The sequence below is a fragment of the Xenopus laevis genome, chromosome 5L, assembly GCF_017654675.1.
Source record: "Xenopus laevis strain J_2021 chromosome 5L, Xenopus_laevis_v10.1, whole genome shotgun sequence".
Classification (NCBI taxonomy): Eukaryota; Metazoa; Chordata; class Amphibia; order Anura; family Pipidae; genus Xenopus; species Xenopus laevis.
This window is the reverse complement of record NC_054379.1, coordinates 159,878,635-159,894,916: the sequence shown is the minus strand read 5'-3', so window position 1 is coordinate 159,894,916 and position 16,282 is coordinate 159,878,635. Positions and strand designations below refer to the sequence as shown.

At 39.3% G+C, this 16,282-nt stretch overlaps 1 protein-coding gene across 1 annotated transcript in view; it reads left to right on the top strand.

Annotated features, from left to right (window-relative positions):
* The window catches only part of cdc5l.L (cell division cycle 5 like L homeolog), a 55,066-nt gene that overhangs the window by 10,940 nt on the left and 27,844 nt on the right, over nucleotides 1–16,282 (top strand). The window contains 5 exon segments of the mRNA NM_001137573.1: nucleotides 1,557–1,718; nucleotides 4,260–4,387; nucleotides 6,100–6,199; nucleotides 8,471–8,689; nucleotides 12,726–12,873. Of these exon segments, the coding sequence (NP_001131045.1) occupies nucleotides 1,557–1,718; nucleotides 4,260–4,387; nucleotides 6,100–6,199; nucleotides 8,471–8,689; nucleotides 12,726–12,873 (757 nt within the window).

Below are 16,282 nucleotides of genomic sequence, written 5' to 3'. Positions count from 1 at the left end.
TTTGAAGACCGGACTTAGTATGATCTTTGTGGGTGCAGGGTCCAAAAATTCACATAGAGATTTGTTCGTAAGGATCCGCACACCAATGTTTTTCATCCAAATAAGTGTTTTATTCGTTACATAGATCCGACGTTTCGGCCCACATTAGGGCTTTTTTCAAGGATAATGCATGTACATCACGCAAGTGGTTTAGCAATCAAGAAACGACACAAAAAAAACCACAAAGTATAAAATATTGATTCAAGGCCAGTTTATTGCAACATTGTTTTAAAAAAGATAGTGCCACATTATTTATTTTTCTAAGCCGTTAAATTGATATTATGTATATTATTTGTATACACTTTTGCAGATAACAGCACTAACTTGACACTTCTTGGACAATTTACACAGAGCACTGATGCCACCTAGTGGTGAAAAACTGTATACGTGGAATACACAAGTTAAAGGACTATGGTGATGGAAAAACATTTTCTGGGGTTAATGACGTCATTTTTGGCGCCAGATTCAAATGGGGGAGTGGTATAAAAGCACCATTTTGATGTACATGCATTATCCTTGAAAAAGGCCCTAATGTGGGCCGAAACATCGGATCTATGTACCGAATAAAACACTTATTTATTTTTTTTTTGTTATATTTTTAATTTTGTTTAAATATATTTTTATATATTTCTTTTTTTTTTCTTTTTTTTTATTCATTTTCTATTTTTTTATTATTTTTTTTTTAAAACACTTATTTTGATGAAAAACAATGGTGTGCGGATCCTTACGAACAAATCTCTATATGAATTTTTGGACCCTGCACCCACAAAGATCATACTAAGTCCGGTCTTCAGAGTGCGGTCGTTTGACACAGACTATATATATGTATATATGTGTATATATATATATATATATCTATATCTATCTATCTATCTATCTATCTATCTATCTATCTCTATCTATCTCTGTCTCTGTCTCTGTCTCTGTCTCTGTCTCTGTCTGTGTCTCTGTGTCTCTGTGTCTCTGTGTCTCTGTGTCTCTGTCTCTCTGTCTCTCTGTGTCTCTGTCTCTCTGTCTCTCTGTCTCTCTGTCTCTCTGTCTCTCTGTCTCTCTGTCTCTCTGTCTCTCTGTCTCTCTGTCTCTCTGTCTCTCTGTCTCTCTGTCTCTCTGTCTCTCTGTCTCTCTGTCTCTCTGTCTCTCTGTCTCTCTGTCTCTCTGTCTCTCTGTCTCTCTGTCTCTCTGTCTCTCTGTCTCTCTGTCTCTGTGTCTCTGTGTCTCTGTGTCTCTGTGTCTCTGTGTCTCTGTGTCTGTGTCTCTCTGTCTCTGTGTATATGTGTATATGTATATATATATATATATATATATATATAGTCCTCAAAGCATCTGCACTCCAGTGCAACAGCATTCGTAAAGCAGAGTGCTCAGTCAAAATGTGTACATAGAAAAATAGCTTGAGACCAGCACACCCTATGTAGCATCTTGATATATCACAGCCATGTTAACTCTCATACAAAGTGCCTTCTGAATATCAGCAGTGCCAGCGGTCACTAAACTCTTGTGTAACTTCTGTCTGACAGGTATGAATGGCTTGACCCGAGCATCAAAAAGACAGAATGGTCTCGGGAAGAAGAGGAGAAATTACTTCATTTGGCCAAGCTGATGCCAACTCAGTGGAGGACAATTGCTCCTATCATAGGAAGAACTGCAGCCCAGTGCCTGGAGCACTATGAATATTTGCTGTACGTAAAAGTCAGTCTGAAAATTTACATTTTAAAGTAGTTGAAACAGGTATTTTTCTGATACAGAAGTGTAAATATTTTCCTATTCTTTCAGACAAGAAGTAACTATACCCTTACCCAGAAGAGGACGTTTTATATGGAAATTTTCTTTTTTAACCCCTATGTGTTCCTTCCTTGTTACACTATATATATATATATTTATATTTAACAAGCTGAACCTGCCACCTTATTAGTAGAGATGTCGACCTCACTCATTAAAGGGGTTGTTCACCTTCAACCAACTAGTTGTTTTCATATAGATCACCCAAATTAACAACTTTTTCCAATTACTTTCCATTTTCTATGTGTGACTGTTATATTCAAGTGTAAAGTGTCATGTTTCACCTTCTAAAGCAGCTCTGGGGGTGGGGGTCGCTGACCCTTTAAACTGTTCTAAATTGATACGTTTAGTTGATACATTTCTATATTTCTTATATACCAAATCCCTGAGTTTCATTACAGGCAGCTGTTAGAATTGATACAATAGTTGCTGATACTCCAGAGATGCTGCTGAGAAATGGATCAACTAAATGTTGCAAAATTGTCACAGAATCTGCCCCTGAATTACTGAGCTGCCAGACTGAAATACCAGAGACACGAACATTCAACTTTAAACTTAGATTTTGAAAAAACGTTAAATAATGGAAACTATATGAAAAAAAAGGTCTTTATTTCTGGAGAACAAACTGAAAACAATTTAACTGAAAAAAGTGATCGGAATGCGAAGGACAAGTAATTGTTAAAAAAAAAAATCCTAGACATACTGTTTGTTTCAATCTTAAAATAATTTACTGTTCGTTCATTTTAATACTTTAAAGGAGAACTAAAGTCTAACTAAAGAAGTAGCTAGCAATGTTGTACATGATGTTTTGTGCTTCTGTACCAGCCCAAGGCAACCACAGTCCTTTAGCAGTAAAGATCTTTGTCTCCAAAGATGCCCCAGTAGCTCCCCATCTTCTTTTCTGCTGATTCACTGCACATGCTCTGTGCTGCTGTCACTTACTGAGCTTAGGGAGCCACTCACAATATACAGTACACATAGAATAGAAATGTCACAATATAAGGCTGATTAGTAATTAATACAGATAATTACTACATGGCAGCACAGAAACCAGTGCAATTAACATCAGAATTTAATAATCAGCAAACCTGTAGCATCAGCTTATATAACAGCCAGGGAAGCTCATTTTCTGCTGGATAATTAGTGACGAGCCCTAAGCTTAGCTTCTCAACAGCCAATCAGAGCCCACTGAGCATGTGAGTGTCACAGACACTTTCCAAGATGGTGACCCCCTGTGACAAGTTGTGTAGTGTGGTTGTATTTGACAATTTTAATATAATTCTCCCCGATGGCTTTCCAGCCTACAATCCCACTTTCCCATCCCTACAATCCCACTTTCACTGGATTGTAGGCTGGCCAGTCACAGGGGAGAATTATATTAAAATTGTCAAAAATAAAATGACACTACATTACCTCCAAGCATAGTCTGAGTTACAATTTACATTACAATTTGGCTAACTAACTATATTAGATACATTTTTTATTTTTCACAGTCTATCTATTTACCCAGTTTTTATTTTTACACTGAACAATTCCTTTAAGATATAGGGGATTGGTGACCATGCATCATCAAGCATCACAGATCATAGGCCTGGCCCTTGGACCAATGATTACATGGGAGGTTCCAATGCAATATCTTGCTTTCTAAAATTGAAATTGAACATTAGAAATTATTTTACAAAAATGTAATGTATAAAGGCTGGAGTGACTGGATGTGTAACATAATAGCCATAACACTACTTCCTGCTTTTCAGCTCTCTTGCTTTCCACTGATTGGTTACCAGACAGTAACCAATCAGTGACTTGAGGGTGGGGCCACATGAGTCATAACTGTTGCTTTTGAATCTGAGCTGAATGCTGAGGATCAATTACAAACTCACTGAACATTTATGTCCCATGTGGCTCCCCTTATAGTCACTGACTAACTCAGAGTTAGAGAGCTGAAAAGCAGGAAGTAGTGTTCTGGCTATTATGTTACACATCCACTCACTCCAGCCTTTATACATTACATTTTTGGCTAACTATCTATATTAGATTTTTTTATTTTGCACAGCCTATCTATTTACCCAGTTTTTATTTTTACACTGAACTGTTCCTTTAGATGTGAAAATAGAGACATACTGGGGCTCATTTATCAACACTGGGCAAATTTGCCCATGGGCAGTTACCCATAGCAACCAATCGGTGATTAGCTTTTTAAAGCCAGCTGCAAGTAGAACAATGAATGCAGCAATTTGATTGGTTGCCATGCGTTAATGCCCATGAGCAGATTTACCCAGTGTTTTTTTTCGGATTCAAAAAAAACTTCAGGTGGGGGAAGACATAAAACAGACTGTAGTTTTGTAATCTATTCCACTCTTCGCACATACCTATATATAAGCAGGATACCTTTCCTTTAGGTTAACTAAAGCTGACTGCGAATATGTTCGTTATTTTTCTAGAGATAAAGCTGCTCAGCGAGACAATGAAGAGGAGACCGCAGACGACCCTCGCAAGCTGAAGCCAGGAGAAATTGATCCAAATCCCGAAACAAAACCAGCGAGGCCAGATCCAGTGGACATGGATGAAGGTATAATCTTCTGAAATCTCATTCTAGATTTTAAATTTGCCGTTAACGGAGAACTAACCCCCCCATTAAAAAAGCCCCATTTACTACCATAGATAGTACCCCCCTCCCTGCTTCCTACCCACATAGTGCAGTATCACAGAAAGTGCCCCTGGACTTCATGCTCACTTATTTATTCAGAGTAGCTCAGCGGAGCTCATGGGCGCCATCTTCTTGGTTCAGATCCTCTTCCTTCCCTTCGGCAATTTTTGGAAACTTCCGGTGACCCGGAAGATGGCGCCCATGAGTTTCGCTGTGCTACTCTGCATAAATAAGTATGCATGCTATCCGGGCACTTTCTGTGATACTGCACTATGCAGGTAGGAAGCAGGGTGGGGGGGGAGGACTATCTATGGTAGTAAATGGGGCTTTTTTATTGGGGGGTTTTAGTTCTCCTTTGAGTTCCAAAGGGTATTTTGGAGGCCAGTGCTAGCATAAGGAGGCCTGGGGGTTAAAAGTAGGGATGCACTGAAACCAGGATTCGGCTCGGGATTCAGCCTTGTTCAGCAGGATTCGGCTTAATCCTTCTGCCCAGCCGAACCGGATCCTAATTTGCATATGCAAATTAGGGACAGGTAGGGAAAACGCGTGACTGTCACAAAACAAGGAAGTAAAAAATGTTTTGTCCTTCCCATCTTTCATTTGCATATGCTAATTCGGGTCGGTATTCAGCCGAATCGAAAATAGTGGATCCAGTGCATCCCTAGATAAAAGATGGTTCAGAAATAGCTTGGTCAACGCATGGAGACACTTGGAGAGGATGCATCTGATTGTAGTATCAGGCTGCTATAGTTGATTAAAGGAACAGTAACATCAAAAAAGTAATGAAAATATGTTGTGTTGCCCTGCACTGGTAAAACTGATGTGAAATTGAAAAAACACTATATGGCACAGGTCAAATAGTGGATAACAGAAAACACCATTATCTTCTTCAGAGCTTATCAGTTATCTGCTGTATAACCTCAGCCTTTTCTCCATTGAATGGCTGCCCCCGTGGCTACACAGCAGCTTATTTATAAAAACAATAGTAGTGTTTCTGAAGCAAACACAGCAGTTTTACCAGTGCAGGGCAACACTGCATTATATTTTTATTACTTTAAAACACTTTCATTTTTTTGATGTTACTGTTCCTTTGATAGTGCTGCTCCAGCAGAATTCTGCGCTGAAATCCATTTCTCAAAAGAGCAAACAGATTTTTTTTTATATTCAATTTTGAAATCTGACATGGGGCTAGACATATTGTCAGTTTCCCAGCTGCCTCCAGTCATGGGACTCGTGCTCTGATAAACTTCAGTCACTCTTTACTGCTGTACTGCAAGTTGGAGTGATATCACCCCCCCCCCCAGCAGTCTAACAACAGAACAATGGGAAGGTAACCAGATAGCAGCTCCCTAATACAAGATAACAGCTGCCTGGTAGATGTAAGAACAGCACTCAATAGTAAAATCCAGGTCCCACTGAGACACATTCAGTTACATTGAGTAGGAGAAACAAGTCTGCCAGAAAGCAGTTCCATCCTAAAGTGCTGGCTCTTTCTGAAAGCACATGACCAGGCAAAATGACTAACAAGATTTGGACTTTCCCTTTAAACACTATACACAGAAGAGAGAGGGTGCTTAATGGTAAAAGTACTTTTAACATGGCAGTGACTAACACCCTTTACATCTTTATTTCAGATGAACTTGAGATGCTTTCAGAGGCTAGAGCTCGTCTTGCCAACACTCAAGGCAAAAAAGCCAAGAGGAAAGCAAGAGAAAAACAGCTGGAAGAAGCCAGGTATCATGCACACCCTAAATCATTCCTTGTGCTTCACTCAATGGAGAATCCTTTATGTGGAATTATAAGCACTTTAAAAAAAATGTTGAAGGAGTGAAATTCTGAGATAATTTGCAATTTGTTAAACATTTTTATTATTGAAGGTTTTTGAGTTATTTAGCTTTTTATTCAGAAGCTCTTCAGTTTGCATTTTAAGCAATCTGGTAACTAGGGCCCACATTACCCTAGCAACCATGCACTGATTTGAATAATAGACTGGAATATGAATAGGAGAGGGTCTGAATAGAAGGATCAGTAAGAGCATTTGTTTTTTTAGAAGTGGACAGCGACGCCCATTTGAAAGATGCAAAGAATAAGAAGAAAAAGACAAATAACTATAAAAAATAAAGGATGAAAACCAATTGAAAAGTTGCTTAGAATTAGTCATTCTATAACATAATAAAAGTTACTTTAAAGGTGAACCACCCCTTTAATACCTGTTCTCAGCACCCTCCCTTTTCACTATCAGGGATTGGCTATACAGTGAAACCTTGATTTCTAAGGACCCTGATTTTAAGTTTTTCCTCATTGTACATTTTTTTATTTGTGGTCCCACCAGTTTATAATGCATTCAATGGTAGCATTCCCGGATTTTAAGTAATGTTTTCCCAGATTTTACATCAAAATTGTGTCCTGATGTACCCAAAAAAATGTTTTTTTTCCTCTATGAATGTTATTTGTGAAATAGAGGTTTAAAATACTAAGCAGATGTATATTGTGCCACGGTTCTGCCTGTAAATGGTCAATTGCAATTAGTCTGCCCCTTATACAGTCCTGCACCAATCACTTATTGCTTTAGGTCAGTGATCCCCCAACCAGTAACATGTTGCTCTCCAACCCCTTGGATGTTGCTCCCAGTGGCCTCAAAGCAGGGGATTATTTTTGAATTCCAGGCTCGGAGGCAAGTTTTGATTTTATAAAAACCAGGTGCACTGTCAAACAAAGCCTCAATGTAGGTTGACAATCCACATAGGGATTTTTATTAAATAATTTAAATAAAAACATTAGCAAAAACAATATACACTAACATTCAAATTTTCAAATCATAGACAGATTATGGATGAACAATTTTTACATAAAGCAAATTAAATATCATCAAAAAAAAAATTTCCCATGTAAAATTAATTCCCCTCCACCAATTTATATTTTCTTTATTTTTACTAATTTCTTTAAATCTGATGAAATACAAATCCTTGAGAATTTTCTTAGCAGTCAGATCCATGGTTCCTTCCTCCCTCCCAAAGGTTTTGCCACACCTACTCATCCATAAGTGATAACGAATTACAGAAAAAATAATAAAAACTGTTTCTTTCTCCAATGAATGTTTCCTGCTAATGATACCATAGGCCCTTTCCTCATAAGTTCCCCTACAAAGGCCCTTAATACCCAGTATTGTCAGGACATGATCATAAAGATTGTGGGAAACGGAGCAGTCCGTAGTTTCTTCTTCTCCACATCCCCAAGGACAGAATCTTTCAACAATATTGAGATAGCTCACGTTTCCTCTTAAGAATAGTTTTCCCTGTAACGCCAGCCATGCATTGTCGAAAAGGAAGGCTATGGCCATTCAAAAATTTAATGCAATCCCCCATACTTAGGGCAATCTTTCAAAATCAGAGCAGAAGTAAAAAAGGAATTAAGCACCAATCTATATAATTCCTTTCTAGGGAGATTTTCCATGTCCCTAAAACTCAAGTTCCACTTCTTAAGAAGTTTTAACCCCAGAAGAATGTGCTGCGGAAACCCACCCTCCCTTATCCGGACCCCCTTCACTCTACCGCCCTCCATCCAGTCTCTGATAAAAAGCGAAACCCAGGACCTGACACAGGCTACTAAATGGCCAATCACAGCCCTTATTTGGCACCCTAGGTACATTTTTCATGCTAGTGTTGCTCCTCAACTTCTTTTACTTCTGAATGTTGCTCACGGGTTCTAAAGGTTGGGGATCCCTGCTTTAAGTTGTGAATGTGACTGACTTGCCCCCCATAGTGTAACATTAACACTGCAATGTTTTAACATGCTAAATATTGTATCTCAAAGTAAAACTCACTCCTGTGCTTAAATCCTTTCAGTTACTTTAATACATTTCCCCGATTTATAATTTTCCAGGATTTTACATAATTTTTTCCTGGTCCCCTGAAAAACATAAAATGGGCGTTTTATAGTATTTGGATACATCGTTTGTACCAGTCGTAATTCTTCAAATTAGAGTCTCCTTTCTATCTTTTCCAGGCGTCTTGCAGCCCTTCAGAAGAGGAGAGAGCTTCGTGCTGCCGGCATTGATATTCAGAAGAAGAGGAAAAAGAAACGTGGCGTGGACTACAATGCAGAAATTCCTTTTGAAAAGAAGCCGGCACCAGGGTTCTACGATACATCTGAAGAAAACTATGATGCCTTGAATGCCGACTTCAGAAAGCTCCGTCAGCAAGACCTGGATGGCGACCTGAGATCGTATGTTCTTCTGTCTGCTAATATGTATTTTAGGGATGCACCGAATCCACTATTTTGGATTCGACCGAACTCTCAAATTCTTTGCAAATATTCGGCTAAATACCGAACCGAATCCGAACCCTGATTTGCATATGCAAATTAGGGGTGGAAACAATATTTATTTTCTTGTTTTGTGACGATTTTCCTCCCCACCCTTACATGTGCAAATTCGGATTTGGTTCAGCCGGGCAGAAGTATTCGAATTCTGCTGAAAAAGGCAGAATCCCGAACTGAATCCTGGATTAGTTGCATCCCTAATGTATTTCTGTATAAATCAGGGAACTGTCATACTGCTTCATTCAAACCGTTAGACTCTAAGGGGGTTATTTATCAAAGGTCGAATTTTAGAGCTTTGTGAGCTTTTCTAGACCTAGAAATAAATCAAATGTAAAATACTCGAATCATTGTAGTGGAGGTGAAAAACCCGAAAACACTAATTGATCTCGTTTTCGGCGAAAAAAACCTGAAAATTCAAGATTTTAACTGAAAGCTACCCCCGATAAACTCTTAATTTTTAGGGAAAACACAACTCAACCTTTGATAAATCTGCCCCTTATCGTGATACTGACACTAAAAAACTACTTTTTAAAACATGAATGTACATTAAAAGTTACCTATAGGTCATGTTGATCGTTAGAGGTTTGTTTATGTAAGTTATTGTTCGTTGAAGTTCCTAAACCTGACTGTTTTGCCAACCTGACTGTCCCATCTCAGCCTGTCAGTTAAAGTTTCTAATGCTAATGGACTCCTGCTGCACAAATATGGCAGCCCCCTCATAGGCGATCACAGAGAGTCAGACAAGTAATGAAAAAACATTGGGCAAATACTTAAAGGGATCCTGTCATCAGAAAACATGTTTTTTTCAAAACGCATCAGTTAATAGTGCTACTCCAGCAGAATTCTGCACTGAAATCCATTTCTCAAAAGAGCAAACAGATTTTTTTTATATTCAATTTTGAAATCTGACATGGGGCTAGACATTTTGTCAATTTCCCATCTGCCCCTGGTCATGTGACTTGTGCCTGCACTTTAGGAGAGAAATGCTTTCTGGCAGGCTGCTGTTTTTCCTTCTCAATGTAACTGAACGTGTCTCAGTGGGACATGGGTTTTTACTATTGAGTGTTGTTCTTAGATCTACCAGGCAGCTGTTATCTTGTGTTAGGGAGCTGTTATCTGGTTACCTTCCCATTGTTCTTTTGTTTGGCTGCTGGGGGGGAAAAGGGAGGGGGTGATATCACTCCAACTTGCAGTACAGCAGTAAAGAGTGATTGAAGTTTATCAGAGCACAAGTCACATGACTTGGGGCAGCTGGGAAATTGACAATATGTCTAGCCCCATGTCAGATTTCAAAACTGAATATAAAAAAATCTGTTTGCTCTTTTGAGAAACTGATTTCAGTGCAAAATTTTTCCCATGACAGTATCCCTTTAATGGCAAAATTATAAGTCGCATGCCAAGTGCATTTTATGGTAGATGTAAAAAAAGGTTTAATTTCTGGTGTCCGTATCTCTTTACTGTGTAGATGAAACATCATACATGGATTAAAAAGATCCCTATGTAGCCATGTCCAGTTGGTGAGTTTGTCTCCTGGGAGCCAAATTGCACCACCTCCCACATCGAAATTGCTGAAAGTAAACTTAAAGAGATAGACATCAGCAAATAACCTTTTTTATTATGTATCATAACATTGTCTTTGAATGCTATTTATAATTTTGCCATGAAAGCATTTGCCTGATGCTTTTACATGACCTTTCTTACTACCCTGTTCCTCTATGAGGGGGCTGCCATATTTGTGTAGCAAGAGTCCGTTACCATTAGAAACTCTGACAGGTTAAAAAGGGACAATCAGGTTGGCAAAAGTCGGGTTTAGGAACTTCAAGTGACAATTACTTACAAAAGCAGAACTATTAGCAAAAATGAACAACATGACCTATAGGTAACTTTTAATGTAGATTAATATTTTGAAAATAAATTTTTTAGCGTCAGTATCACTTTAAGATAAAAGATACCCTTGAATACTCTAATTTAACGTAGAAATCACAACTTAACCTTTGATAAATAAACCCTAAATGTGCAGTTCCAGTAGTGGAAGTAGTAGTAGGGGTAGTGGTAGTAGTAGCAGCAATAGTAGTAGCAGTGGTGGTGATTTATAAACACTGGGTAAATTTGCACCTGATTAGTAACCCAGGGCAAGCAATCCGCTTTCACTGTTCAATGTGCAGCTGGCTGAAAAAAAGCTTATCACTGATTAGTTGCTAAGGTTTCCTTCCCAAGTGCAAATAAGCCCCAGTGGGGCTCATTTATAAACAATGGGCAGCAACCAATCAGCTGCCGGTTGAATACGGAAAGCAATCATTTGTTTTCTTGCCCTCGGTTACTGATCACCAGTGCTACTATTATTATTATTATTATTATTATTATTAACATGTATTTATATAGTGCCAACATATTGTGTAGCACTGTAAAGTAAATGTGATTATACAACTAAGTCACATGAATTATATACATAGAACAAATGGAGTTACATACATCACAATCAATACAGGTACAAAAGGTGAGGAAGGCCCTATGCATAGGCATACAGTCTAAAGGGAAGGGAGTAATACACAAGGTGTGGGAGTGGGCAAGATCGAATTAAGTGGGTGAGAAATGTGGTACTGTATGTGGTGTTGCGTTTGGTAGTTAAGCAGAGTGAGGGTAGGCTTCTCGAAAGAAGTGCGTTTTAAGAGATTTCTGGAAAGCAGAAAGGTTCGGAGAAAGTCGGACAGACCCAGGGGCGGAACAACCGGGGGAGCAGGGGGTGCGAGCGGGCATGTTTCCCGGCCAGTTCTGGGTGTACGGAGGGGGGCCCGGCTGCGCGTCCTGCGCCAGGGCCCGCCCCCTCTAGTTCCATTTTTGGACAGACCGTGGGAGAGCGTTCCAGAGGAGGGGTGCAGCCCTTGCAAAGTCTTGAATGTGAGCATGTGAGGAGGTAATGAGAGAAGAGTTGAGTAGTAGGTCAGTAGAGGAGCGTAGTAAGCGAGTGGGTGAGTATATAGAGATGAGTTCAGAGATGTAGGGTGGGGCAGAGTTATGAAGTGCTTTGAAAGTCAGTGTCATTAATTTGAATTTGATTCTGAAAGGTAGCGGGAGCCAGTGCAGGGATTGACAGAATGGCGAGGCAGAGGAGGAGCGGTTGCTGAGGTGTATGAGCCACGCAGCAGTGTTCATTATGGACTGGAGAGGTGACAGTCTCTGGAGGGGGAGGCCAATTAAAAGAGAGTTACAGTAGTCTAGACGCGATATGATGAGAGAGTGAATAAGAATTTTGGCAGCATCTTGGGTGATAAATGATCATATTTTGGATATGTTCCTTAGGTGGAATGACATGATTTAATAAGTGACTGGATATGAGGAGTGAATGACAGGGCAGAATCTAGGATAACCCCAAGGCACTGGGCCTGGGGAGAGGGGGTGATAGTGGAATTGTTAACTATGATGGATACTTCGGGGATGCTACTGGTGTTTGTTGGAGGAAAGAGAACCATTTCAGTTTTAGAGAGGTTTAATTTAAGGTAGCGTTGCGACATCCAGGTAGAGATAGCGGACAGGCAGGAGGAGACGCGAGTTAGGAGTTCTGGGTTGAGATCAGGAGATGAGAGATAGATCTGAGTATGGTCAGCATAGAGGTGGTAGTGGAAACCGTACGAGTTGATTAATTTGCCGAGGGAGGAAGTATAGAGGGAGAATAGTAATGGTCTCAGGACAGAGCCTTGAGGAACTCCAACAGAAAGAGGTAGGGGAGAAGATGATACTCCATTGTAGGATATACTACTGCTGCTGCTACTACTACTACTGCGGCTACAATGCTGTTCATTTTTATTACTGCTCTTTTTGTTCAGGCCTTTGAGACGCTGCACAAAACGTTATTTCTAAACATATAATGTTCAGCAAACCTGCAAAATGAACCTTTGAACTCTCAATTCTCATTCCCATTATTTCTGTCTTCATCAATCAGAGAAAAAGAAGCAAAGGACCGGAAGAAAGACAAACAGAACATTAAAAGGAAAAAGGAATCTGATTTGCCGTCTGCCATTCTTCAGACAACTGGGGGAGCCTCGCAACTTACTAAGAAGAGAAGTAAATTGGTTCTCCCTTCTCCTCAGGTTTGTACTATATGGCAAAGCATGGTGCCAAGTAGCTGTGATATATTGAAAACCACAGCCCAATTAAATGGGGGAGGGGGGGCTTTGTTTAAAACAAGCTGCATATTGTAGATGGAATTAATCTCAAGTTACTTGGTACAGGTATAGGATCCCTTATCTGGAAACCTGATATCCAGAAAGCTCAGAATTACGGAATGGCTGTCTCCCATAGACTCCATTTTATCCAAATAATCCAAATTTTTAAAAATGATTTCCTTTTTCTGTGTAATAATAAAACAGTAGCTTGTACTTGATCCCAACTAAGATATAATTAATTGCTATTGGAAGCAAGACCAGCCTATTGGGTTTATTTAATGTTTAAATGAATTTCTAGTAGACTTAAGGCTTGAAGACCCAAATTACGGAAAGATCCGTTATCCGGAAAACCCCAGGTCCCGAGCATTCTGGATTACAGGTCCCATACCTGTAATTGGTCTTGCCATGAATCCATCATGATGATAGCTGGGGGAGTGGTTGAATGAATGCCAGCATAAGGGGCAGTTGGGAAATGGTTCCTACTAATCAGGGTGCGCTGTCTTGGTTTCCTCTTAGTTTGTTTAATCATGTATGTCTGTGGGGGAAAAGGTTTGTTTAGTGTAGGGATGCACCGAATCCACTATTTTGGATTCAGCTGAACCCCCGAATCCTTCGTGAAAGATTCGGCCGAATACCGAACCGAATCTGAATCCAAATTTGCATATGCAAATTAGTGGTGGGAAGGGGGGAAACATTTTATTTCCTTGTTTTGTGACAAAGTCACGTGATTACCCTCCCGCCCCTAATTTGCATATGCAAATTAGGATTTGGTTCGGCCGGGCAGAATGATTCGGCCGAATCCTGCTGAAAAAGGCCGAATCCCGAATTCGATGCATCCCTAGTTTAGTGTAATATAGTTTGTAAATTTTCCCCTCCAGTTTGGGGCCTTCTACATTGCCTACGGCCATCACTTATCCAACTCAAGCCCTGCGTTATTGATCAGAAAGCTTATATGTTCTTATACAGGTATGGGACCTGTTATCCAGAATGTATGGGCCCTGGGGTTTTCCGGATAACTGTTCTTTCCATAATTTGGATCTTCATACTTTGTCTACCAGAAAATCACTAAATAAACCCAATAGGCTGATTTTGCCTCCAATAAGGATTAATTATATCTTAGTTGGGATCAAGTACAAGCTACTGTTTTATTATTACAGAGAAAAATGTAATCATTATTACAAATTTGTATTATTTGTATAGAATGGAGTCAATTGGAGGTGGCCTTCCCATAATTCAGAGCTTTCTGGATAACAGGTTTCCAGATAACGGATGCCATACCTGTATATAGTATCTTTGTAACGGATTATAGTTCAGTACTGTCTTAGCAGTGTAAGGTTTTAATTGGCCATACATTGGAAAATATTAGCTACAATTCAGCTGCTCCAAACCAAGTCTATTCAGTGCTGTGCTTATTGATGCAGTCCTGTACCAATGGTTTTGCATAGGTAGTAATTATGATCTCATTGTTGTTCTGGGGCCAGATTAATAGCCAGTCATTAAAAGGGTTGTTTACCTTTAAATTAACTGTTAGTATGATGTAGAGAGCTCTATTATGAGACAATTTGCAATTGGTTTTCATTTTTTATTATTTGTGGTTTTTTTTTTTGTTATTTAGCTTTTTATTCAGTAGCTCTCCAGTTTGCATTATCAGCCATCTGGTTGCTATGATCCAAATGACCCTAGCAACCATGCAATGATTTGAAAAAGAGACTGGAATATTAATAGGAGAGGGACTGAATTGAAGAGTATTAAGAAGCAGCAATATCAATAAATGTGTAGCATTTGTTTATTGTAGTTTGGGTCAGTGACCACCCCATCCCATTTGAAAGCTGGAAAGAGTCAATAGAAGGCAAATAATTAAAAAAAATAAAAAAAATAATGAAGACCAATTGAAAAGTGGCTTAGACCTTGCCTTTGCACAACATACTTAAAGTGAACCACCCCTTTAACATGTATAGCTAGCTTTAGTTGATGTTTTCATTTTAAAATTTATATTGCAGGGAATTAAAATCAAGGTTGGCATAAGAAGGCTGAGTATTTGGCAATACCTATTTTATTGCTGTTTTAAAGGAAAATAAATTATACATTTTTTATTTTGTGTGCAATAACTCCTGATCAAACAAAGACTCCGTAAACTGTTCCATATGCATTAGTGACATAATTCTTTGTTTTTGTTAATACAATGGAAATAGAGCTACATTTGGAAGTACAGGTAAGGGATCTGTTATCCAGAAAGCTCTGAATTACGAAAATGTCTCCCATAGACTTCATTTTATCCAAATAATGAACATTTTTAAAAATGATTTCCCTTTTCTCTGTACTAATAAAACAGTAGCTTGTACTTGATCCCAACTAAGATATAATTAATAGGGATGCACCGGATCCAGTATTTTGGATTCAACCAAACCCCTGAATCCTTCGTGAAAGATTCGGCCGAATACCGAACCGAATCCTAATTTGCATATGCAAATTAGAGGTGAGAAGGGGAAAACATTTTTTACTTGCATGTTTTGTGACAAAAAGTCACGCAATTTCCTTCCCTGCCTCTAATTTGCATATGCAAATTAGGATTCCGTTCAGCCGGGTAGAAGGATTCCGCCCAATCCGAATCCTGCTGAAAAAGGCCGAATCCTGGCAGAATCCCGTATCGAATCCTGGATTCAGTGCATCGAATCCAGGATTCAGTTCGGGATTCGGCCAGGATTCGACGTTTTTCAGCAGGATTCGGATTCGGCCGAATCCTTCTGCCCAGCCAATCCGAATCCTAATTCCTAATAGATTCGCTTCGGTATACGGCCGAATCTTTCGTGAAGGATTCGGGGGTTCGGCCGAATCCAAAATAGTGGATTCGGTGCATCCCTACTAGTAATTAATTCTTATTGGAGGCAAAACCAGCCTATTGGGTTTATTTAATGTTTAAATTATTTTTTAGTACAATTAAATTATGAATATACAAATTACGAAAAGATCCATTATCCGGAAAGCCCCATGTCCCGGGCACTCTGGATTACAGGTCCCATACCTGTACTTGTTTCCTGGGGTGTATTCTTTCCCGTGAGCAGGTGATTCTTGGGAAATAATTGGTGCCAATGCAGAAGTGGGAAAAGCACTAACTATTTTAAAAGGAGGGAAGGGAAGGAAAACAGAAATTTTTCTGATTTTGTATTTTCAGCAGAAAATTAAATGAAATCTGTTCAACTTGAAAACAAAGCTTCCTCTGTAACCCGTGTTGAGCCTGAAATAATAAAAATGTGAATCAAGGAACATGGTATGTAGAAATGCACCGGCACACAGGAATTGTGATAGCAGGGCAAGCCCTTGCAATTTTATTAAT